The sequence below is a fragment of the Chenopodium album genome, chromosome 23 (assembly GCF_948465745.1).
Source record: "Chenopodium album chromosome 23, dcCheAlbu1.1, whole genome shotgun sequence".
Classification (NCBI taxonomy): domain Eukaryota; kingdom Viridiplantae; phylum Streptophyta; class Magnoliopsida; order Caryophyllales; family Amaranthaceae; genus Chenopodium; species Chenopodium album.
In genome coordinates, this window is record NC_137856.1 from 24500267 (window position 1) to 24524442 (window position 24176).

The following is a 24176-nucleotide window of genomic DNA, read 5'->3' on the forward strand; positions in this document are numbered from 1 at the left end:
TTAGAAAATCAACAACTACGGGGACATAGCTTAAATTATTAACCCCCTTTTTTATTATTATTAAAAGCTATATTAAGGTTAGCATTAAAAATGAAGTGTTATCAAAGCTATATTTTGATTAGAATGTTTCATTTATTACGTATTATCAATTTCTTTAATTCTCATTAATTACATTTTATGATACTCATTACTCCGTTCCCAAATGAAGTTCCTATATATTAATTTTTAGGCATTCCAAAATATTGTTCTCATTACATATTTTTTCATTTTTAGATACAATAAAAATATCAAATTACCTTCATTTACTGTATTTGTTTTTATTCATTCAACTACCTGAATTACTGTTATATTTTCTCTATTTTTTTTTTTTTGTAATTTCATCCATGTGCATGTACTTTATTCGTTTTCATATATTTATTTTTTGTGATTCACCCACATTTCTTTTTATGTACTTTATGCACTTCATCCTTCCATAATTCCCATCTTTTCAAAAAATGGAAACTTTATTTTGTTTACAAATAACATTAATATATTCCTTCAAATTACTTAAAAAAAAACCTTCTTATTACTTAAAATGACAAAATTTTCCACTCAAACTCAAAAACCCTCTGTTTTTTTATATGCATCAGTTTGACTGACACATTTGCCGAGACGCTACTTTAACCATAAATATCTTTAATTGTGTATTAGTAAAAATTGTAACAAAATTAAATCATGAAACTAGACATTATGATGAATCTAATAATATATAATATAATAACATTTATTCATTTTTTAGAGGTGAAAAAATTATGTCAACCATGGTATGTGAATAGTGCAATTGTCAAAGTGATGCATATGAAAAAAAAAACGGAGGGAGTATAAAACAAATCTCTTCAATCTCCACTAGACCCCGTTCTTTTGAGCTTCTAGGCTAGAGAGCAAGGATTAGCAAAAGTAAAGTATAGCATATTTCAGCAGAGCAAAGAGCAGAATATTTCAAAAGAACCGGGCCTAACTCTTTTTCTCTCTCTAATATTCATGTTCAAACCTAACAAATATACTCGTAATATATGAATTAAAGCGAGCATTTAAGATAATAAAACATGTGTAGTTGCCAAGTTATCAATTAGGCATAAAATTACGACCTCAAACTTTACTTTGTCAAACTTGTAAGTCACTTTTTCTGTTGTAGTCTCCTACTGTCATACATACCTACACACTGTCCCCACTCAAACCACTGTCAATACAATTGACACTATATATATCTACACATACAACCACGCTCACTCATTTACAACTAACCAAAATCAAATAAACAAACTCCTACAAATTTAGTAATTTTGCACCACCAAACATCAATAAAAACAATGGGTTTATATAATTTGGCCGCCGTATTAGCCGCCGTGTTGCAGCTGGTGCTGCTTACGGTTACGGCGAATGCGGCGGTGTATAAGGTTGGGGATTCAGCTGGTTGGACCACCATTGGTAACATCGATTACAAGAAGTGGGCTGCTACCAAAGAGTTTCATCTCTCTGATGTTATTGGTACTCTCTTTTTAATTCTTTTTTTTTTTTTTTGGCTGTTAATTTTATTGAATTTCATTTGCATGTCATTTAATTTTGGTGTAATTGTGAATTTGTTTGGGAATTGGTTGAAAGTTGTGTTAATTAATTGTATTTATTGCCTCAGAATGTTTTCTAATTGGAGTTTGCATGATTTTTTTTTTTCCTTCAGTTTAAACAGTTTTTTTTTATTTTGACCGTGAATTTTAAAAAAAAAAAAAAAAAAAAAAAAATCAAAATAGAAAGAACTTTTAGTATCGGAAGAGTATAATGTTTGTCGTATTTGACGTAAGGTAGTGCAGAATTGAGTCATTTTTGTTGGATTTTTGCGCTGTGAATAGCGGCGTTAATTTTTTCTAAAAAAAAAAATATTTAATTATGGGATAATGACAAAACCCTGTAATAATATGGGGCTGATTATTTTTAAAATATATAAACATGCTTTTTCTACTAATCTTTGAAATTAAGCACTCGCACTCTTTCACTGGATCGTTCTGTTTAAAGTACCACCGTACCAGCATTCAGCTAGCATTATATTCATATTCTCTTTGGCGAAAATATATAATTTTATCGGTAGGTTAATTTGAACTAGTAATATGACAATTAACTCGAAGTCTTAGACGGAAGAGCTCTAAAATTGTTTGAAATCAAACTTTATGTACTTCAATTATATTTATTTTTGAAACTCAAGAAATTCAAAATGTCAAAATATATTATGATGTAAGTATGTTCCTCTTTTATTTCGCTAATTTTGTTTGGAATAGTTGGGTGCTAGTAATATTAAAATGTCACAATTCGTTGAAAAGGATTAATGTACTTATGTCTATTCTCCGTTGACATGAAATTGATAATGTAATTTGAACTAGTAAAACAACAGTTTATTCCGGATAAAAGGATTATGTACATGAATCCGTATCCTAAAGCGATTTGATAGTCCTTTTAGATTTGACTCATTCTGTTTGAAAATGGTGGATGGATGACATTGACAAGTGATGTTCATGAAATAATAAGCCAGACAACATAGGCAAACTTATGGATTAGTGGGGCAGTGGGGATGTTGCTTTCTTGAAATGATGGTGTTGGTGGAAAAATATCAACAATGTTATTTTCTATCTTATTATACGCATGCTATAATAATTAATGGACCATTAAGGTAGATGTTTTTTAACCAGAAATGACATGAACATTATACCATAGTTCATTTTGAACCCCAAAAGGGCAGAATAAAAATGTAATTATTTTCGTTCTAAAGCAAATGTAATCATGTAAGTATTTCTTTTATAAAATATACCATGCTCAGAATGTGAACAATACTTCATAATTGTTGTCATTGCACGCCCTCCAACTGTTTAATAGTTTTTTTTATCCAACTTGGGTAACCCACCTTGAGCTTTTAGTTTTTTCTATCCAACATGTGATCGAAACGTTGGTAGGGTGATGAGAATGGTACAAAGGGATTAGTATAATGTCGGATTATTAATCAATGGTGTTTTGATTAAAAATCAGACTTGAGTGCTAATAAACGTACATTGTGGTCATTTGTATATATGTTTTAATATGATTATTAAATCATTAATGATTCATTTGATCTGGCAATGATCATTGCCATGGTGCAGTATAAAATTGGCCGACTAGTAACAACCGGCAGTTGCAGTATTCTAATGACTGAATCACTGTGGGGGAAGAGAAAGTTAGGGCAGTTCCGAGTCTATAATATTTTGCACCCAAGCGCTCTATATTCTCTGCATGTAATCATATACTTGTATATTCGAGTTTTAACCTACATTCATTTAGCAGTAAGTTCAGTGAATTTTTTTCCCCTTGAACCATTTCGCCTTATCCATTTCCTGGGCTCTCTTGCAATGATGTCAAACAGTCAAGGCTCAACATAAGCTGCCTCCTGTACTTGTTCCTTCATAGCATATGAACTTGATTCACGGTGCTTCATAAACATGTTTGTCCTTTTTATTTTTCTTCACCTTTTGTATGTTGTTTTAAAAGTAGAAACCTGGTCGTGTTCACGTAATGGCTTATGGCCTCAAACTTAGTGGTGGTGGTTGGAGGTGCTACCTGAATCAATCATATGCCAAGAAAACAATTCTAAACTAAACAATACTTGCATTGTACTCTACTTGATTATTTGACTTAAACTATGATGTTACATTGTAGCCATATGTTCATAATTTGATATTGCCTAGCTCATAGCATAATGTTCAGAGTAAAATACTAATGACTCTCCTCTTTGCTTGCAATGACAGTTTTTCAGTACAATCCTCAATTTCACAATGTTATGCAAGTGTCTCATGCTGCATACAGGGCATGTAATGCATCGTCCCCTATTGCAACTCACACTACAGGAAACGACACCATCACTATCACCAAGCGCGGCCACTACTTCTTCCTTTGTGGGGTCCCTGGTCATTGCCAGTCTGGGCAGAAAGTTGACATCCATGTGCTCCGCAGCACCACTACTTCTTCCATGGCTCCATCTCCTGCAATCTCAGTTGCTTCATCCCCTGCAAGCCCTGCTGCCAGCGCCGTCTCTCCTGGTCCTTCAAGTGCTGCTGCAGCTGTGACACCATCAGATCTACTAAAAGGACTTTTTAGTATAACTGCCACTGCAATGCTAGCATTTTTGCTTGTTTCCTAGTGTTTGACGTAGCAAAAGTAGCAACAAGCACCGATAATTGTTGAACCTACTGTTTTGACATCGTGTTTTTTCTAATGTAGTAATGGAACATAAAAGTCCTAAAAGACAATTGTATGAGTATCTGGTGGATACAAGTCCTTCCAGTAAATGTTAACCCTGTGTTTTTGCAAAATCTGGATGACCACATGTCCTCGTATTATCATAGTCATACATACTAATGTGATGCATGTGTTTCTCAGAGTTATATTCTTTGTGGTGAACAACAAATCAGGCTAAAAAAATTTACTTGTAAGATTTTGCATGAAAACCTAGAGTTGCCGCAGTTGAGTAGAGTCATGTGACTCATGTCATACTTGTTTGACCTAAGTTTTACAAAGTTTCCGTGTACTCACAGTGGCGGAGCCAGAATTTCTAAGTGAGGGGAGGCCAAGATTATACCTACGTATATTAGATTTCGCAACTATTGAAATGATTACATTTACTTTTTGAAAAAAAAAAAAACAAATTTTGTTAGCTACAAGATTTGATCCCATGACATCTTGCATACTATTACATGGAAAAAACCAACTCCTCTACACCAAAATTAATGACAAATAAGAGCAAATTTAATTAATATCTTGAGCCAAGGGGGAGGCCAAGGCCCCCGCCAACCCCCCTTGGCTCCGCCCCTATGTAATTAGGTCCTGTTCTTTAGAGCTACTCAGCTCTGCTGAAATATACTCTTCTCTGCTCTACCTTGCTCTGATCTGTTCTGCTTAAAAATAATACTTAATATTAAATTATTATAATAATACTTAATATTTAATGATAATAATAAATAGTTAATATGTAATAATAATCATAATAATTAATATTTAATATTATTATTATTATTAAAAATCAATATTTAATAATAATATTATTATTAAAAATCAGTATTTAATAATAATAATAATGAATAATATTTAATAATAATATTATTAAAAATGAATATTTAATGAAAATAATTAGTAATTAATATTTAATAATAATAATATTATAATAATAATAAATATAATTTAAATAATAATAATTAATATTTAATAATAATAATAATCGTAATAATAATACTTAATATTTAATAATAATAATTAATATTTAATAATAATAAAAAATAATTACTATTACACTTAATAATAATAATACAATTAATAATAATAATAATCATAATAATAATAATAATTAATATTTAATAATAATTAAAAATAATTACTATTATAAGAAGTAGTACTCCGCTCTGCTTCAATCTGCTCTACTTTGCCCAGAAGCTACAAAGAACAGGTCCTTAAGACCTTTACATGGTGTAGCATCCACAAGGTTCAATGGGAACGAGTTCACAAGGCACGCTACCATGGCTAATAATAGTTTTATCTTCTTTTAATACTTTCTAGTTTGTTTTAGCTCATGTCAAAAAACAGTATGGCTTGAGGCCTTGAGCTCTATCAAGCTTTGTAGTTTTGCGTTTCATATTTGTATGGCTTAAGCTCAGCTCAAACAGCTCATATAATTACATTTTTAAGCTCGAGCAAGCTCAAATGTGAATGAGATCAAATTGAGCTATATTCAATGAATTTTGCAACTTTTTAACTCCAATCCTTTTAAACTTAATCAAACTAAATTAACTCAATGGTATTTATATGTCGATCTAATCAAGACATTGAGATGCCTAAATGCCAAGATGTAATGGGATTAGAAGTAATTTCCTTACCACTAGACTGGACGTTGAACCCCTCTAGTTGTAAGGATTGTAAAAATAAAAATATAAAGTAAGAGCAACGATCACAAGGGAAATGAAATTAAAAAAATAAATACTACCTCCGTTTCTTATTGCTTGCAACAAATGAATATTTTATATCTCACAAATAATACCCATTTGTTGCGAGTAATAAGAAACGGAGGTAGTAAATAAATTGTAGTGTGAAGATTAAGAAAGGAGAGAGATATAATTAATATGAAGTACAAATTTTGCAAATTAAGAAAGTATAGCACTTAAAAATTGGAGGAAAAGTTACTCCCTCCATCTCAAAATTACTCTAACCTGTCGAAATGATTTCATTCTATAAGCTTTCATTCTGTTTTACAATTTTACACTTTACAACACAAATATGTGTGATTTTGAGTTTTGCAGCTTGTACAGGAAAAAATAAAAAATTAGAATAAACAAAAATGTTCCAAGAATGCAGATAATGAACTCCAGCCTTCAGGAGATGCCAAAACCTACACGATTTTAGAATTAGTGCTACTCCGAATCATTTATTTTGCACCAAAAGACCATTTAAAAGTGGTTGCTCCACATCTACATTTCTTGATACTGAGCCTCCATTACGGTATTGAGCTCTGTTGAATTCAACAAGTAAAAAATTAAGAGCCAAAAGATGAGAAAGATTGCGACCATTCAAACCTAATCTTTTACAGTCCTACAACGGTAGCAAGTAATGCTATCCTTTTTTTTTTTTTCCCCTTGCAAGTTTCAACTCTAATCCAATTAGCCTCGATTTCTGGCCTTATAAAACCCAACTGTTCTCTGCTGTTATACAGAAATGAATCTGATTTTAATCACCTAAGATATATTCTTCCAATTCATCACTAGAACTTTTATCTTCATTGCTCACTGACCAGCTATCTCCCATGATGTGCAACACAAGGGACAGATAAAGTTGGCGGAGTCATGAAAGAAACATGATTAAGTAGAGGAGAATGTAGACATTTGTGCAGAAAATAAAATCTCTGCATTGTCCAAGTAGATTTTGGCATTAGAAGAGCAATGACAAGCTAAAGTCAGGACAGGTGTCAATAGGAGATCAGAAGCACATACAGCCCTAAAGTTCGGGGAGTTTCGTTCTCTATAGGAGGATAGTAAATTATGAGGAGCAGTGAACTCAGTGGCTCAAACAAAACTCTTCCAACAAGGTCAATCAATTATCAAACATTTATGAAACACAAGAATTCTATTCCACATTTCATAATGTGTGAGCTAATAAACATGAAAGACTTATCAATAGTAAGAGACCTTACACTAGTCGATTGGAGTTCTGTGTCCGACTCATCATCACTCTGCAATTAAAACCATAGTCTTCTTAAGCATGATTCAAGCAAAACAGCATAATGAAGAGACAAAAGATATGTCAATAACATACCTCAACTATCAAATCCTTTCGTGTTAATAGACCTAAAACACGGGAAGGCCGAGGGACAACCAATAAATGCCTTAATCCTAATTGACGGAATAGATTATACACCTGAACAAACCAGATGATGTAAGATTGTGAAAATTCATTTAACTAGAAACATGAAAACAGAAAGATTAAGTTATAAGTCAGAGTGGTCTACCTTTGTCAATGACATATCTTCAGGGACTATATACGGTGATGGGTTTAAAAAGGGGGCGAGATCTATGTACATTTCTAAATCATCCTGGCTCAGATGAATATCATCAAGGCTAAGCCCTGTACTTGAAACTGGTTTGATGAATTCACTATTATTATGCCTGCAAAGAGGAAGCCTCCATCAGTTTACCAGTTGCACAATACTACAAACCAAGGTCTAAGCACAGATTACAGGTTACCTTATTGGGAAGGATCCACCTCTTGAATCACTAGGCAAAGAGCTATGTTGGAAATCCACCTTGGATTGAAGAAGCACCAAAAAGTGACTGCGGTGGACACATCACATCAGTTCCGAGTTATTTTAAAGTTACAGATGCGCAACCAAAAAAAAAAAAGGACAAAAGTGCTCAAGGCAAACCTCCGAAGCATCAGTCCTATAATGAGCGTCTCTCCACTCCTTGTGTGATCTATCACCTAATTGGCAGGTCAAACACAAGAATAAGTAGGCTAATTTTCATGGAAATGCTGAAGCCATTGACTTATTCAACTTACAGGGAAGCCATTGTGCTTGTTGCATCTCAGAATAGAAACCGCATCTGAAACCTTGATAACACGAGGAAGACTAACAACCTTCAAGAATAATGTTAAAGCAAAAAGTTAGCACAACACTCCCAAAACATATGCATGGCACATATTCTCAGTTGGAATACAAGGCAGAATCCTCATATAGCACTGACCTTTCGAGTTCGACAACCTTCTTTTGCAGTCATCCTCCGCATTTGGTATTTGGGTCTTGAATCAAGCAAAGGAATACCCTTCAACCGAGCTTGCTCTTCATAAATGCCATCGTTGAAGGCATCACCAACAGCCTGCACATCATTTCAGAAAATCAAAAATTTACAAGGAAGATGACACCCATCCATACAAATGAGCTATGTGCAAAACAATAAAAAAAAATAGTGATGGTTCAACTACACAAGTTCAATTACCCAGAGCATACCTTTGATATAAGAAGAACTAGCATAATAAGGGGTAGAAACTTCAAATTATTCGAGATTTCAACCATGATGACACAAAGGGACACTGTCACCCGCATTGAGCCTCCTAAAAAAGAAGCAGCACCCAGAAGAGCATATCTGTAACGATAACAGTCATATTAAATTTAAAATGCAGCATGAAGGGAGCCAAATACAGCCAAAGTTTCTGCAAAGCACATAACTTATCACATTAAGTACTAGGTTCATTGGCATGTATGCTCTAGACAAGAATATGAATACTCTTCCCAAAACATTGAGAAGTGTAAACAAAAGTAAATCCACCCCGTTATCCCATAAGCCTGCCTAAACCAAGATGGTAAGATTTACAGGGTGCTACTACCATGAGTTAAGAGACTCTGGTCACTAATCAATTAAGCTTATAAAGTCACTGATTACTCTAGAACTCCATAGCACAGTGGTGTAAGAAAATTTAAAATAAAAAAATTAACCAAGCAATTTTAAAATAAAATCAAGGGAGATATTTCCCTTTCTTAAAATCCACAACCAGAATCTAACTTATACGTGTACCCATGGTCGTATCAAGTAATTATTCAAAGGATAGCTCTTAAACTACTTTTACAGACAGTAAAAATAAGAAAATGAAAAGGATGGCTCTTAAAGATAGGTTACATACAACAAAATCGACATCAACATGATTCAAACCACCAACATCGGCATCAACACATCAACGTCATCCCAAGGCCTCTAATAAGCTTCTGCCCAAGGGTTAAAAGTAATGCTATGTGTGACGGTGGGGAAGGGGCTAGTCGGAGTGGTGGCGGGTAGGTTGATGGTTGGGATTGTTGTGTGGGTGAGTTGGTTCTGAGGTGGGGCTGGTAGTGTGGGGTGGGGTGGGCGGTGGTGGTCATTAATAGCCAGAAAATTTCGAGGGGGGGAAAAAAGAAAGGGGGAGGGGGTCATTGATAGTCACATGCTTGTCTCGTGCCCTGAGTCAACGCCGGAGTTTGAGGTCAAGGCCGGAAAGTTGAGCCAGGTGGTCTTACACAACAAAAATTTGTATTTGGCTGGTCTTAGGCAACATTTTAATGTGGGTGGTTTTTGACAAAAAACAGTATTTGACGGGTGGTTTTAGACAAAATTTCCTTTTTTAAAAAAATTAAGCTAATTAGTTGCTAATTGTAAAAATATTGTTATATTTGTGAAACTTATAAAAAGTAATGTTGTTTAAGAAAATTTGCCAAATATTTTGTTACCATTGAGAATGTGCAAAACTACATAGCTACCATTGACAGTTTCCCTAAAATTAATTATAAAAACAGCTTTACTCCTCCAAAACCAATGTGGCTGATATCAATTGGCCTTTTATCAGATATGCCATGACCTTTAGGTACTCCACACATTAAAAGCAAATCTAATTATACTTCAGTTTGTCTATTGTTTATACAGGATGTAGCGGCAAAGAAACAGACAGAAAGAATACTCACGTTCCCTCTTCTATGTTTGGCTTTTTATAGAAGCTGACGACAAACATGCCAACAAGACGGCCATAAGTTGACCCTATCATTATTCCGGGAACAAACTGACCAGCAGGAACAGCTGTTCCAAATGTGACCACTGCCAAAGTGTAAAACATAACCTACAAAACACAGGAAAGATAATTAGTGTTAATAGGCAGCCAACTATGCACAAGTTGATATAAGGCACACTAACTTTCACTTGCATTTTATCTCATTTGTACAACATATAACAAATTTGAAATTGTGCTAGCCCTGCAGACCTGCAACAAGAACATACTTTTATTGCAATTGAGCACTATAAATCATTATGGAACCAGTAGGAAGGCATGGATAAGGCATAAGAGTTAATGGCTCCCAACTCATACTTTTAGGGCTTGTTCTGTTCACCTTTCACTTATTTCAAGAAAAATAAGTTCTAATAAGTTCTGCTAAAGGGTTAATAAGGGGTGGTTAAGTTCATTAACAACTAAAATAAGTTATAATAAGGTCTAAAAAGTTTTGATTAATTTTAAATTAGATAAGTTCAGATAAAAAAAAAATAAATAAATAAAAAAAAAAATCAGATGCATATAAAACACACCCCAACTACATTTGACCACACCCTTGGGAGATATGTATAACTACATTTTTCAACATAGAGAAAGGAATGGGGGTGGGATGTCAAGACTTGAGTGGTTGAAGGCAGCAAAACAGACTAATTTCAAAAAGTAAAGATAAAAAATCTAACTGTTTTAAAACAACAATAATGAAATGCACACTTCAAAAATAAAAATAATCTATGCATGAACTTCCTTGAAATAAACAAATATTAGTGTAAAGTTTATAAAGTTTATCATATACTGTAGTAGCACACATCAATTATAATATACTACAATTTTTATGCCCATCCAATATCAAGCAAGTTAAAACACTAATTTGTATGGGTTATAATAGCCAGCCAATGAAAAAACAAGGAAGCAAAGAAGAAGGTTGTAGACTTGTAGCCACAAATGGACAGAGGTTTCCTGACCATATTTGTCACCTACCTCAAGCCAGTATTTAATAGAATTAAATTAACCTCAACAATAGAAAAAAAAAAAAATACAATAAAGAGCGAGCCAAAGGGTGTGCATTGGTGCCAAATTATCAATTAAATAATTGATCAATGCCGCTATTTGTTACAATTTTTTTTCATATAATTCATGTTATGAAGAGAGAGAAAACAGGGAAATTAAGGTTCGTGTTAAGCTATAAATTACCAACACCTTGGGAAAGCATTGTAATTAATTAAAAATGCCCCACACAAAAGTTTGCTTCTTCGAAGCTTAGGCTCTATTTTACCAGCCTATTTTTGCATAACTTAGCTAAGCTTAATATTATCTTAGCTTATATTTGCTGGAAAAAACACTTAACATTGCTGACACTTGATTAAATAAGTAGAAGAGAACGGAGCCTAAAAGAATTAGAATCCCCTGCTCAAAAATAAAACTTATGCTCACAGCTTAAACCAATGGTGATGAAAACATAAACAAGAAAACAAAAGTCATACCAAAAAGGTTAACAAGCTCTGAGCACTGTATTCATGAATCGTTTTGGCGCTAAATAAATTCCTAATAGCATCATCCTGCATGTAAAACCAAAATCTGTTGGAACAAATGGATGAACAGAAAATCAACTGGTGAAAATAACAAGGCTTCCACATTATCTAAATCACCTGTGTGTTGAAGAAAATGGTAGCTAGATCATTGTATTCCTTGTCACTGCGACAGTAAAACTGTAAACGACAAAAATATAAACCTATGAGATACAATCAAAGGCTTTAGAATAATATGATTGAACAAAAATACCATGCAGAGACAATCTGCAAAAACCACTTAAGCCCTAGTATCTCTTACGGGTCCTGCTAGCCTCGCACAATGCATCACCACTAGCACTAGCACATTCATCCTAATGATTGCTCCCTTAGACATCCTATGATAAATTGAAGATGGTATCCTCTCATAGTCTCATGTTACTCAGACTCTTCACTTATACTCCATGGGTACCTAATTATACTCCATGGGTGCCTAAGTCTCAACACTAACATAGTGTGGACACTAATATTTAGTCATATACTCAAAAATAAATAATATGAATAACAATCCTATAACCTCCAAGTTTGTATGCTTATTGCACCGACTGTGATAACTGTGAGTAACATATCTCCATTGCAACCATGATTTCATGGGGTCGGCTACACTAGGCAAGTAGGAAGGGTATGCAACGCTCTTTAAATTCCCTATCAAGGATTAAAAACATAGCTTAATCAGCTCAAGGTCATATTTATATTAAAATACTTATTTATACTATAATGGTTATTTGTATTGTTTTCCTTTGCTAAAGCTTTCTTAAACCTTATGTTTTCAACTTGAACGTTTTAACCACTCTTTTGAAACTTACATGAATTTTATTCTTGATTTTCTTTTAAAACTCTCTAAATTTTTCATAATTGCTCTTTCGTTTACTCACTTTACTCACCTTTTCTCAAACTCTTTTAAAAGATGGTTTTGTTATGTCCGTTTCTTTTTAATAGGCAATACCTTATGACGATTCATATTAGCCGACCCCAAATCATTTTGGGACTAAGGCTTTGTTGTTGTTGTTGTGGTGATGGTTATTTCATTCACCTTCTTCACCAACATCTAGAAATCCTAGGATGGAAAAGAGAGATACCCAATTTGTTCCTTTATTTGGTTACACTTCTCGTTTTCATCCATTTCCTTTTGCTAGTCATAATCTCATTTTATTTCTATTTTGGAAAACTTTTGTTCAAACCTTGTAACTTCCTAACCCAAAATCACATAGAACATGGAACGCTCTCTTCCCTACCTTTTCTTAAAAAAAACCCCACAGCCAACACTCTCTCCTACTTTGTCTTACACAAAAACACTCTATTCTCTAGCTCACTTAGGTCTTTGAAACCAAAATAAAAAATAAAAAAATATAAAAAAATAAAATAAAAAAAATAAAAAAAATAAAAAAAAAAACAAAGAGAAGATGGAGTATGTTCTTTGGTAACAAGGAGTTGTGTTATAAAGAGTTTTATCATCACTAAGGTCTCTAATGTGGTTTTAATGGTTCAAACTAGACAAATTAATTACTCCTTACAATTCACTAATTCAACATATGACAAATACCACCACTACCACCCAATATCACCCACAAAACTCCTTTACAAACACTTAAAACCAAAAAAGAAATAACAAAATGAAATTTAGCACTCCAACAACTTTTGGCCATACATTCAATAAAAAGCTAACGCACGATATCATAACAAGAGAAACTCATCAATAACCCAATACATTGTATATTTTACACCCGAGATCATGATGCTCATCATGGCCCCAAATGAACACATAGTAAAATTATCAACATTCGATTAGTAAATTATGAGCATTTAGGTCAAAGATCATGAACATTTAATTTCTAAAGTTCAAACGATATGAACAGTCAGTTCATAAATTACGATTATTTAGTTCATTTATTATGAACATGTATTTGAGCTATATGGGCATTGTAGTCCAGAGTGAATATTATAATTATTGCAATATATAGCCTTATCAAACACATCTACATCACTTTAATATTGACGTATCAAGCACCTAACAAGAATTTCATAAAAATCTCCATAACTTAACAGAATGTTGATTTTACAAAGACCATCTGGAATCCGTCTTAGCCCTAACTTCTTAAAACCAGAACCGACAGTATAGGCAATTAATCACAGATTCGATTTTGGGCACCTGGACCAGGAACTCTATTTAATCATGGAATTTGCTATCCAATGTATGAAGATATGTTTGAACCCCAAACCATAAACAGATGCTAAAGCCCAAAATTTAAATCATATCTAACTTACAACTTTGAATTTGGGATGTAAATACTAAAAACTGATGTTATTTTACTAGGTTTAATATAATAGAATGCCAATAACGATTATGAGCAGATTTGACTGCAAATATTGAGAATTTGATCAGGTACCCCAGTTCTTGCTCAACCCTCTGGGAGAACGAAGGTTATTTTAAACCCCTCTCCACACATTCACCTTTTTCAATATTTTCTTTGATTTACATATCTAGTAGAGCAACAAATATAAAATAAAATGGAAAAAATCCTTTTCCTCATGAACTGATAGTAGGTCCTTTTCTCCCTCTTCTGATCATACAACTTCCAAATAAAAGAAATTGGAAATGATAGTTCCCATAAAACTCACTAATGTCTACAATCAATTCACTCTAACTTGTGCAAAATTCACAGCATATCAGCAAGTAAGGAAAAGCAGGCAATCGTTAGTTTGGGTTTTTCTACGGTGCTATTATTTTCAAAAAAAAAAAATATACATTGTAAGTTGTACCCTCACTTTAATACAAGTCTCGAGTTCTCAACAGTATCCCACTTGTAAAACCACAAGGATAACTTTGAGACTTTTGATAAAAGTTAGGGATCAGCTTAAATTTATACAAAAACAGGTACACACCATAGAAAACCCTTTGGTAGTTTGCTAAAAAAAAGAAAGAAACGAGAAAGAATATCGCTACACATGCAGTAATCGCATGGTAGCAAGAAATGCTTAGATCAGCAAGAAACCGAGAGAGATGAATAACTAGAAGCAGCCATCATATCTCCATGATAGGTAATATATGTATGACAAGCAACCATTAATTATTTCACTCTGAGCTCATAGAAACTCATTTATCAACATAAAATCTTTTAAAATTTCAGTTGCAGTAAATTTTAAGTAAACCTTGATAGATTTAATATAGTAATGCCAAGAACTTGCTTTAAAAGCAGGATTAAGCTTCAGAATTAAGACTGCACAATAAATGAACAAGATGAAAGAGTACTTACATTTACATAATTCCCATACATTCCTGGGGGATTAGGACATCCAACTTCTGAAGCAGGACAGGGGCTGCATTTTCTTAGAAGTGGTAACCCAAAAGAAATCGCAGAAGTGATTACTGAAATAAGGCAGACTTCAATCATCTGTTGATGAAAAGAGCATGAAAATGATGAATCAAGAAAACAACTTAAATTACAACCCAAAAAAAGGGGGGGAAAGATCACCAGACAGAACATATAATACTCTGTAAAGACCAACAATAACCTACTTTAACTCGTGTCCCTTTCTTGTGCAAATAATTGCGACGCCAATAAGTTATATAGCGTGTAAGTTGGTTGAATAACGCCCCTATGAAATTTCAACAGCTGTCACATGATGAAAAAAAAAAAGGAATCCTGTCGCATACAGAATATGGAACAAACAGGATAGATAAAATAGCACATACTCACCAAGAAGACCACCGATCACCCCAATAACTGCCATCGGCAATAGTTCCGCAAATGAGTAATCCTCTTGACCACTGTTAAAAAAATAATAATAAATAAATAAAAGGCTTGGTTAGAAACCAGCAGACAAAAGTAAGAATTGATAAAAGAATAGCTGAGAGAATTTGAAGTTCTAACTCTGAAATATCCCATATAATGAAGCCACCAGCACCAAAGTGTCCGCATTTCCCACTCTTACACCATGACATCGCAGTACGTACAACAACCGCAACAACAGCAGAAGTAAAAAAGACACGCCACATAAGCTGACTTCTCCACCTTTAAGAGAAAAACAAGAACAAAATAATAAGTAGATGGAGATCAGGACAAGAGATGCAAACCATCTAAATTATTACATCACCATGGATATTACTGCGATCAGGAGATAAGAAGATTATTATACCACGATGTAACCTCCTCAAGTGCAAATAACACACCTCCAACAGGAGCTCTAAACGCAGCTGCAACTCCAGCTGCACAGCCACAGGTCACCTTTCCAAAATATGACATAAAGGAAGCTCATTAGTAAGGATGATTAATATATACATAATTAAATTATAAAAAAACTTAACTACTACTCACTTTGATCTTTATGTTGATTCTACTTTTAACTTTTTTTGTCTCACTAAATGATTCCATATAGGAACAACTAGAAGTAATGGGGGCAGTATATTAGAGAAGCAGGAACAACAAAGACAAGTCCACTGTCAATTAGGGTGTGTGTGTGTGTGTGTGTGTGTGTGTGAGAGAGAGAGAGAGAGAGAGAGAGAATCTCAATTAGTAGGCATATTTATTTTGGAGAGCACCTTGGAGGCTTGCATCAATTAGTTCCAATCCTTTATATATCAGGAAACAACTTAATTCATATATTTAGCAGCTCTAAAGTCCAATGTCATTTTTCTTTTAGCCATGCCTAATGGGTGCTTCCAAGCCCACCTCCTGGTTGTTTAGTTCCCCACTTCTTTCTTCTCTATATCATGGCATATAGTTATGGTTTTGTAGTCACTAGTTTAATTACGAACCAACTTATACTACAATCATTACTAAGGATCACATTTGTTGACACCAATTGATGTCCTCCCATATCTCCCTCCCTCACTGTATCTGATCTCTCAACTCTTCATCCACATAAAACAACTACCACAATTGTCAACCTTGATATCAGTATACCACATGACCACAAAGTTATGCGACTAAAATGTTATTTGGAAAAAAAAATTAAGGAATTATTTACACCCAAGTAGATTTATAAATAACCAGGAACAAAGAAGAATGAAGCAATCAATGGGAAAAATATCATGCTCACGTTACTTGGATGGTTAAAAGAAAAGTAGACACCAGACAAACAAGGAACAGTTCATGAAATAAAGGTTATTTATATGTCAATATACTTACAAGATCACGACGATCTCTATCACTATTAAAACCTTGAAGCCATCTTGAACTTAAATGGTATTTTGTAGATCCACCCTGAAATCATACATCAAAAATTTGAGTTGAATATTAGGTTTCAAAAGTACAAATCTAAGAAGAACATAAATATGAACTCCATGTCAATGACAGACAATAGTGATTGAACTAATGCAACATCAACATAGTAGCTTATATAGCCAATTTTGGCAAGATCAATTTAGTCCAACATAGGATTGGGCACACTACATTATCTCAATCTCAAAGAAAACAAATATTCCCTTATCTCACAAGTCCAAAACCCTAGATTAAAAAAATAAAAATAAAAAGAGTAGCCATAAATTTATAAAAATTAAAAAAAATTAAAAAAAAAAAAAAAAAAAAGAGTAGCCATAAATTTTCATCCTTTCTTTGCCATCAACAAAAACTCAATGCAAGTCTTGAGAATTTCGTGAAAAATTTATAGAAAGACAATGATATAAGACACCAACATGTTTTTAAAGATAGCCAAACATCTAGTCATAATTTATATTTATTTTAAACCACATGCAGGCAAGGGTCATAAAGGGAGGCACTCTTGATAACAATTAAATTAATTTTCAATGTGCCTTTCCCAAGCTAAGAAAGGTGCTTGACCTCTATCACCTCACACCTAGGCGCAACTTTCACATAATGATTATGAAGGACGAAGTTAATAGAGATGACTCAATTCAATCCTAATATGTCATTAATGCTAGTCCAACCAAGAAAACCCAATGCACTAATGCAGCCAACAATGACAGATGAGATGAGTCACCTTCAATCTCCAATATACCCTAAGTAGGGCCATCCCACCCCACCCCAACCCCTAACTGCAATGCATAAGCACATCTTCCACTATTGTCTTTCATTAACTGTATTAAATAAATGAATGCCCTAGAGCCCCAAGTCCCTTGTTCACATGCCTGAGAATAAAGATGTCCATGCATGCATCTATCTTCTCCTATAGTCATTTGCGATCCTATATATCAGTGACTACCCTCCACATAACACCCCTTCTCTATATTTTGTATAAATATTTAAGCTCTCCCTATCTCTTTGCACAATTGCACCATTCTTCTCTATATCTGTTTCGAACATGTGAGAAAGATAATTTATCATTCAGTTTACTATTCTGAATTTCAATTCAGCCCTTACGCCTAGTCCCCTAAACGTTCCCCTTCCCATAATCCCATTATAATTGCTAAGGCCTTTAATCAATGTATTGGTCTTAACCCACAATTGGGGCTTATATGGGTGTTTTGTTTTTTTGGGTGGGAGCAGAACTCTTCTTTGCATAACCTCCAACTATTTATATATGATTGGACACTGCCACTGCTAATATTGTTTCCACTAATCTGGAAAACTTTATTAAATATGACCCCCCTCGTTTGCACCTAATTTAGAGAGATGCTACAAGTAAAAGTGCCTTATTCACTACCATGAAAAATTCTTACCAACACAGCCACAGAATGATCATCAGGCCCAATTACAAGCAAATAGAGGTAAATGCAATTATACAAAGCATGAAGTATGGTAAGAACCTAAGTGCTAGAGGGGGTGGGGGGAGAGGCACAATTATAGATGTATTAACACATACTTGTCCCAGGAGAGAAGCTATACAAGCACCAATATGAACAAGAGGGCCTTCTTTGCCGAGGGCTAACCCACCTCCCACTGAACCAATGCTTCCAAAGATCTTCAAAAAAATTGAATCAACAAGAAGAGATTATGATAGGATTATGGTAAGAAGATCTACAATCTGGTCAACAGAATAAAAGACTGGAAAATGGTAAAGGGATACTTCATACCTTTCCAACTAACGTTCTAAATAAAAGTATGCCATGGACATCAATTCCTGTAAAAAGCATTCAAAATAGTGTGTTGATAATAAACAAGATGAGATGTCGGTAGGATTTGTAGAAAACGGTAGATATGAACTGCTTACCATTCAAATAGCCTTTTATTTCTGGAATACCAGATCCAGCTGCAGCTGGCGCAAAATGGGTAACAATATATACAGAGGAAAAAACTAGCGCTAAATTGAAAAGCACATAAATTAGTAGTCCAGCAAGATATGATTTCTGAATTATGGCAAATGTCAATGCGAATTTCCACCCAGCAAAGTTTTCAACAGAGATATTTATAAAAACAGCAGCAAGTCCAGTGCCTGACAATTACAAACAGGCGTTAACATCAACAAAAATTCAATAGATATATATTCCATCAAAATTTAAGTTCAAACATGCAACAAATAACCACTAATAAATATAATTCTTGTAAAATCAGAATAAACACAATAAGACATTGGATTACTAGCTCAAAACAAAGATAAGAAATCACAATGTACCTAAACCAGGTTTTTGCATAGAAGGGCTGAGGAGCAATCTGGCCTGTATGAATGTATCCGCTTACGCTGAATTGGTAGGGAAAATTAGTCTCCCAACAGACTTGTTTTGTGTTTTATTAGGGTATGCATTATGCTAAATACTGACTGCCAAACATTTTGGGTTCGTTATATGTAAAGTTTCGGTTTGTTGATCGATTTATTAGTTTGCAGGAGCATCCAGCATTCCAGCCAGCTTATTTACACTAATTATTGTAAAACAGAATCCTCTTTTTCCACATGTCATTCCTCCACATTAAAGAAATCTTTGTAAAAAAGCAAAACTAACTGACAAGACATACGAGTGCTGATGGGATTTTCCACATTTCTCCTAAACTTGCTACTCCCTTTGTCTCTAAAATATAGCCCCATATATTAAAAATGGATGTCCCTTAAAGATTGCTACATACCTTAATTAATAAATTTTTCACTTGCAACCCCACTTACCCACTCTATCTCTTAACATAAATAATTGTGACCACCTATGTGCACAAAGTCACACTTGCTTCTTAAAAAGTGACAATGAGGTTTAAAGCAGTTTAGGGACAGAAGAAGTATCAAATTATTATCTTTCAATTACAATCCATTGTTATCCTTGATGCCTTGTCCTCATCTTCCCAATATCTAATGAGTACTTCTCATCTATCTTCCTATTAATGATTTAGTCATTTAGCAACATCGACATTAATACTACTATAGTAGTAACCATAAAGGCACGGCGTATGATTCATCTACAAATAGCTTGATTATCATTTACTCAAGGAAAAAAAAAAAAAAATCCTTAGAATGACAACAACAACAACAACAACAACAACAAAAAAAAAAAAAAACAACAACAACAACAACAATGTCGAGTCTTAATCCCAAAATTTGGTGAGCTATATAAACCAACACAGCCAAGATTTCATCTCAGGTGTTGGTCAACCATGAACCTCTCCCTCCAATCCCTTCTCTCAAGTGTGCTCCTTTAAACCTAATTTCTTTATATCATTTGTAACTCCTATCATCCAAATCGTCTTATGATCCCACCTTTCTACTTTCTTCTAGTATTCGTTTCACATAGACCAATGTAATTGGTTCTCCCTTATTTTACCTTTATCGACAACTACAACTTTCTTCCAAATATCTTCATTGCTAATTATATCCCTTAAGGTGTACACACATCCATCTCATACACGTCTTTGCTACTCCCATCTTTCTAACATGGTCGAAAGGTCCTTCTGGAAAACCAACATTCAAGCTAGACCAAGTGATCCTGACCTAGACCCTAATGACCCGACCCATGACCCGTAATTGACCCAAAAACATTTACCCAAAATTAACCCAACCCGACCCAAAAATGGAGTTGTCCCGAAGTGTTTGGCCCGAATAGACCCTCGAAATTGACCCGAACAAATATCCCAAACTAAAATTACCTTATAATTGAACTTACAATGTCTTGTACCAAAAATAACTCAAATTGTTCATCTTCAATTGAAACTAAGCTCATAAACCGAGTTGATAGTTTTTATTAACAATAACAAAATATATACACCGTATAAAATTATTGATTTGAGCTTGATTCACAAATGAAACAAGACCTTGACCTTTCTCGAATATGACCCAAAATTGACCCGACCCAAACATAACCGACCCGAACTCCACCCGATACTTAACCTGAAGTTGGCCCAAAACTCGAATCGGCCGACCCGACCCATACCCGACCCGAATATTAGCTGACCCGACCCAATTGACCCATTTGTCGGGTCTAATTCAAGGCCATAAAAGACCAAAATCTGATTACACAAGTTTGGTCCACAAAAAGTGTTAAGGCTCATGAGTGTCAAAAGAAAGAAACATGGTTGAATGGTCTTTTCAATTAACCAACATTCAAGCCCATATGTTATTTTGATACATAAAATGATAAAAGTGAAAAATAAATAAATTGGTAAATTTCGATACATGAATATTGCAAAGAGTCAAAGTGAGAAGTTTATTTAGGGAACGAGGGGGATACTTGCTTATAACCAACCAGTAGAAGCTCATCTCAACAAGTCAAAGTACTATCGTAAGCTATAAACAAGTACTCCCTCCCTAAAAGGTCACATTTGGTGGTTTTACACGGTTAATAAGAAAAAAAAGAAAGTGAAAAGCAATGATTAGATATCAAATATATCAAATACTAAGCCATAAATTAACTTTGAAAATAGGAATATTTACATTGGGGAGTAGGTAAATATTTTTGTAAATAGTAATGGTCGCATTGGGAATTGGCAAAAATTTTGATAAATGGGGATAGTTACATGGAAAGTAGGTACGTATGAGGAAAACATGTATAAAAAAAAAAAGTAATTACTTAATCTAGGAAATAATTGAAATGTAACCATTAACGTAACCCTCTTCAGATAAAGTACAAGCTAAGTTTAACATTATCTTAAATTGTATGTAAGCAACAAAAACATGAATGCTTTAAATTTTAGAATATTGTGTTAATTCGTGATTCTAAATTCCAAAATATAGGATTTTTAACAGCCTGTAATATCGTTGGTTGCCTAGAGTTGTAGAAGGTTGTTAGTGCAATCAATAGTTCCAAATTCCATGCTCATAGTATCAAGGTAGAAGTGATTAGAAGGTCATGGAGTCGAAACATTCCACAAGTCTACAATCATATAACTTAAGGTTGACAAATATTAGCAAATCTTGTTTTACGCACCATAAGTAAGCCAATAAATAATGATCGAACATGCACACATCTAAATGTGACTGACGGAGGGGAATTACAAAGCTGTGTATAGATTAGGCAGCTTTGGGTGGCAATAGCAAGTCAAGTATACAATCTTATGACAATGTATAAACCATCTTAAGACTTGTTCACGTCTTCAAGCTAATCTCAATAAGTCAATAAACCAACCTAAGCAGCATGCAAGTAAAAGCTAAAGCTCAAACTAACCAGTTCCGGAAACATAAACGAGCATTGAAAGATTCTTAACACATGATTAAATTTCAACAAATTGAGCAAGCTACAACAATGATGCGAAAGCGAAGTAGACATTATCATGAAAAACAAACTCACCAACGCCGATCAATAGCGCGAGGAACCACTTCAAAGACACTTGATAACTTGCAAACAGTTTCCCCCTCGTTTCCTACAAAATCATAAAATAAAGCAATTAAAACATGTTTGAAAGACAAATTAGATAATGAGATCCCAAAATCCCAAATAAAGTGAGAATTAAACCTGTTCTTCTCGATAAGCATAATTTTCGATAACTTCATAATCAAGGCTTTCGACACCATTAGAATCATTCTTCTTAGAAATTCCAACTTCATCAAATTCTCCCTCCTCTGAATTTGGCAACTGAGACCACACCAATCTCGCAGTTTCCATACTGTTTTGGATATGATTCGACAACATTTCCTCTAATTTTGATCACTCTAAAACCCTAAAATTCCAGCTTTCTTCTTCAAAATTAAGATAAATTTAATTTTTGGAGATAATTGATCCCTAATTTAGCATTGAAGTGAGGAGATCAGAGATCGAAAGAGCAAATTTAGTTTGATAATCGAATTAGATTCGCTATTTAGGAACTGGAATTGAAGTAAGGATGAATGAAGGTGTAATTATGAGAGAGAAATCGAGAGCAGGAGCAGAGGTATGCCGTAATAGGGAAGCGAATTCTCGGTCTCCTCGGTATGTGGTTGGACTGTCCCTTGTCTTTTGTTGCTTCGTTAAAGAGCATTGCCAATTGCCATTCATGCTGGACGAAAAAAAAAATTAAAAATTAAAAATTTATCTTTTTCCATCACATGAATTTTTTCGACTTTAAAATTGACTTTTTTTCGGTTTTTTCACCAAATATCCTTGAACTTTAAAAAAATTCATCAAATATCCTCAAGTTTTTCAAAATTTACCAAATACCAGTGACGTTTTGTACTATTCACACCCTGACCTTAAAGGGCCCTGACGTTAGTGAGCCATTAGCACTAAACTTAATTCAAATGCTCTAACTTTATAAAATAATTACACAAAATGGCCAAAATTTGAAAAAAATTACACAAAATACCTCTGTTTTTTAAGTTACAACGGCTAGTTTCAAATTTGGGAACTAGCTATTATTTCGCTTTCTTATCAATACTCTTGAATGTACAAGGCTTAGCAATCCTTTTTTCACCAAAGTAACCACAAATTAACACACTATGAGTCATATTTCTAGATCATCCTCCTCAATGTATGAGTATTCTTACATAAGAGTTGCAAACAAATATTGTTATGGGAGGAAATTTGCAATTAGAAGTTCCAAGTCATCATTAAATCCACAAAGGCTATATTACAAGTGTGATGCGTGTAACAATTTCAAATTTTTGTTAGAGTAAGGTTGTTGTTGATGAATGTTTGAGCAATCAACAGCAAGAATGTTAGAGTAGGGGAAGGGGAAGCACGAACACAAGGGATGGGGAAGGACAGATGAATATGCATGAAGAGTTGAAGCAATTAAAGAAGAAGATTAAAAAGCAGCAAAAACTTGTTAATGTACTCATAAAGTTAGGGATAGTGATGGTTGTAATCATTGTAGTTGTGTTGATGAAGTGATTAGGTTGTAACAGCAGGAAAAAAGAAATGAATAAATAATACGAAGACATTTGTTTTCCAATTGCCTTAGCAATTTCATCCATGAAACCCAAAAATAACAGTTTACCATTTTGTTCCAAAAATGTTCAAGAAAAGTTGCTGCTTAAAAAGATGTTGCCTAATCATAAGTACAAATTATGATTTTCAAATCTCAAAAATATGCTAACATTGTAGTCAAAAAATAATGTAGCAACAATTCAGACTTGGGGTGTAGTTTATGCTGATTTCCTTGATCTCTTGTTTGCTGTTAACGAGGCCTTAGATGTGCTAGCCTCATCAGCTGTCTTTCTTTTCCTTACAGTACAAGTTAACTTGTTATGCCCCATTTCTTTACACAAGCAACACTTAACTGT

At 34.0% G+C, this 24176-nt stretch overlaps 2 protein-coding genes across 2 annotated transcripts; one reads left to right on the forward strand and one right to left on the reverse strand.

Moving 5' to 3' along the window:
• Positions 1 to 1293: 1293 nt before the first annotated feature.
• On the forward strand, positions 1294 to 4343 carry LOC145609106 (Cupredoxin superfamily protein). The gene is made up of 2 exons (XM_081664664.1): positions 1294 to 1527; positions 3804 to 4343. The coding sequence occupies exons 1-2, from the start codon at positions 1350 to 1352 to the stop codon at positions 4193 to 4195; spliced, it is 570 nt and encodes a 189-aa protein (XP_081520790.1). The 5' UTR covers positions 1294 to 1349; the 3' UTR covers positions 4196 to 4343.
• Positions 4344 to 6241: 1898 nt separating this feature from the next.
• On the reverse strand, positions 6242 to 22897 carry LOC145606648 (chloride channel protein CLC-d-like). The gene is made up of 23 exons (XM_081662454.1): positions 22432 to 22897; positions 22267 to 22339; positions 18777 to 18998; positions 18640 to 18686; positions 18429 to 18527; positions 16796 to 16870; positions 15804 to 15892; positions 15539 to 15679; positions 15365 to 15435; positions 15184 to 15263; positions 14921 to 15058; positions 11748 to 11807; positions 11583 to 11657; positions 10022 to 10173; positions 8540 to 8675; positions 8277 to 8408; positions 8092 to 8169; positions 7958 to 8013; positions 7779 to 7865; positions 7544 to 7700; positions 7351 to 7452; positions 7224 to 7267; positions 6242 to 6550 (listed from the first exon to the last, which is right to left on the reverse strand). The coding sequence occupies exons 1-23, from the start codon at positions 22606 to 22608 to the stop codon at positions 6463 to 6465; spliced, it is 2379 nt and encodes a 792-aa protein (XP_081518580.1). The 5' UTR covers positions 22609 to 22897; the 3' UTR covers positions 6242 to 6462.
• Between the last annotated feature and the right edge of the window lie 1279 nt (positions 22898 to 24176).

Bases quoted from the DNA above. Each gene is read 5' to 3' on its own strand.
- LOC145606648 (XM_081662454.1), bottom strand. From the start codon at position 22,608: ATGTTGTCGAATCATATCCAAAACAGTATGGAAACTGCGAGATTGGTG. The intron at 18,528-18,639 runs GTATGAAGTATC...ATTTTTTTGAAG, and splicing joins TTAGAACGTTAGTTGGAAAG to ATCTTTGGAAGCATTGGTTC. The intron at 7,268-7,350 runs GTATGTTATTGA...TTTTAATTGCAG, and splicing joins GAAAGGATTTGATAGTTGAG to AGTGATGATGAGTCGGACAC.
- LOC145609106 (XM_081664664.1), top strand. From the start codon at position 1,350: ATGGGTTTATATAATTTGGCCGCCGTATTAGCCGCCGTGTTGCAGCTG. The intron at 1,528-3,803 runs GTACTCTCTTTT...TTGCAATGACAG, and splicing joins TCATCTCTCTGATGTTATTG to TTTTTCAGTACAATCCTCAA.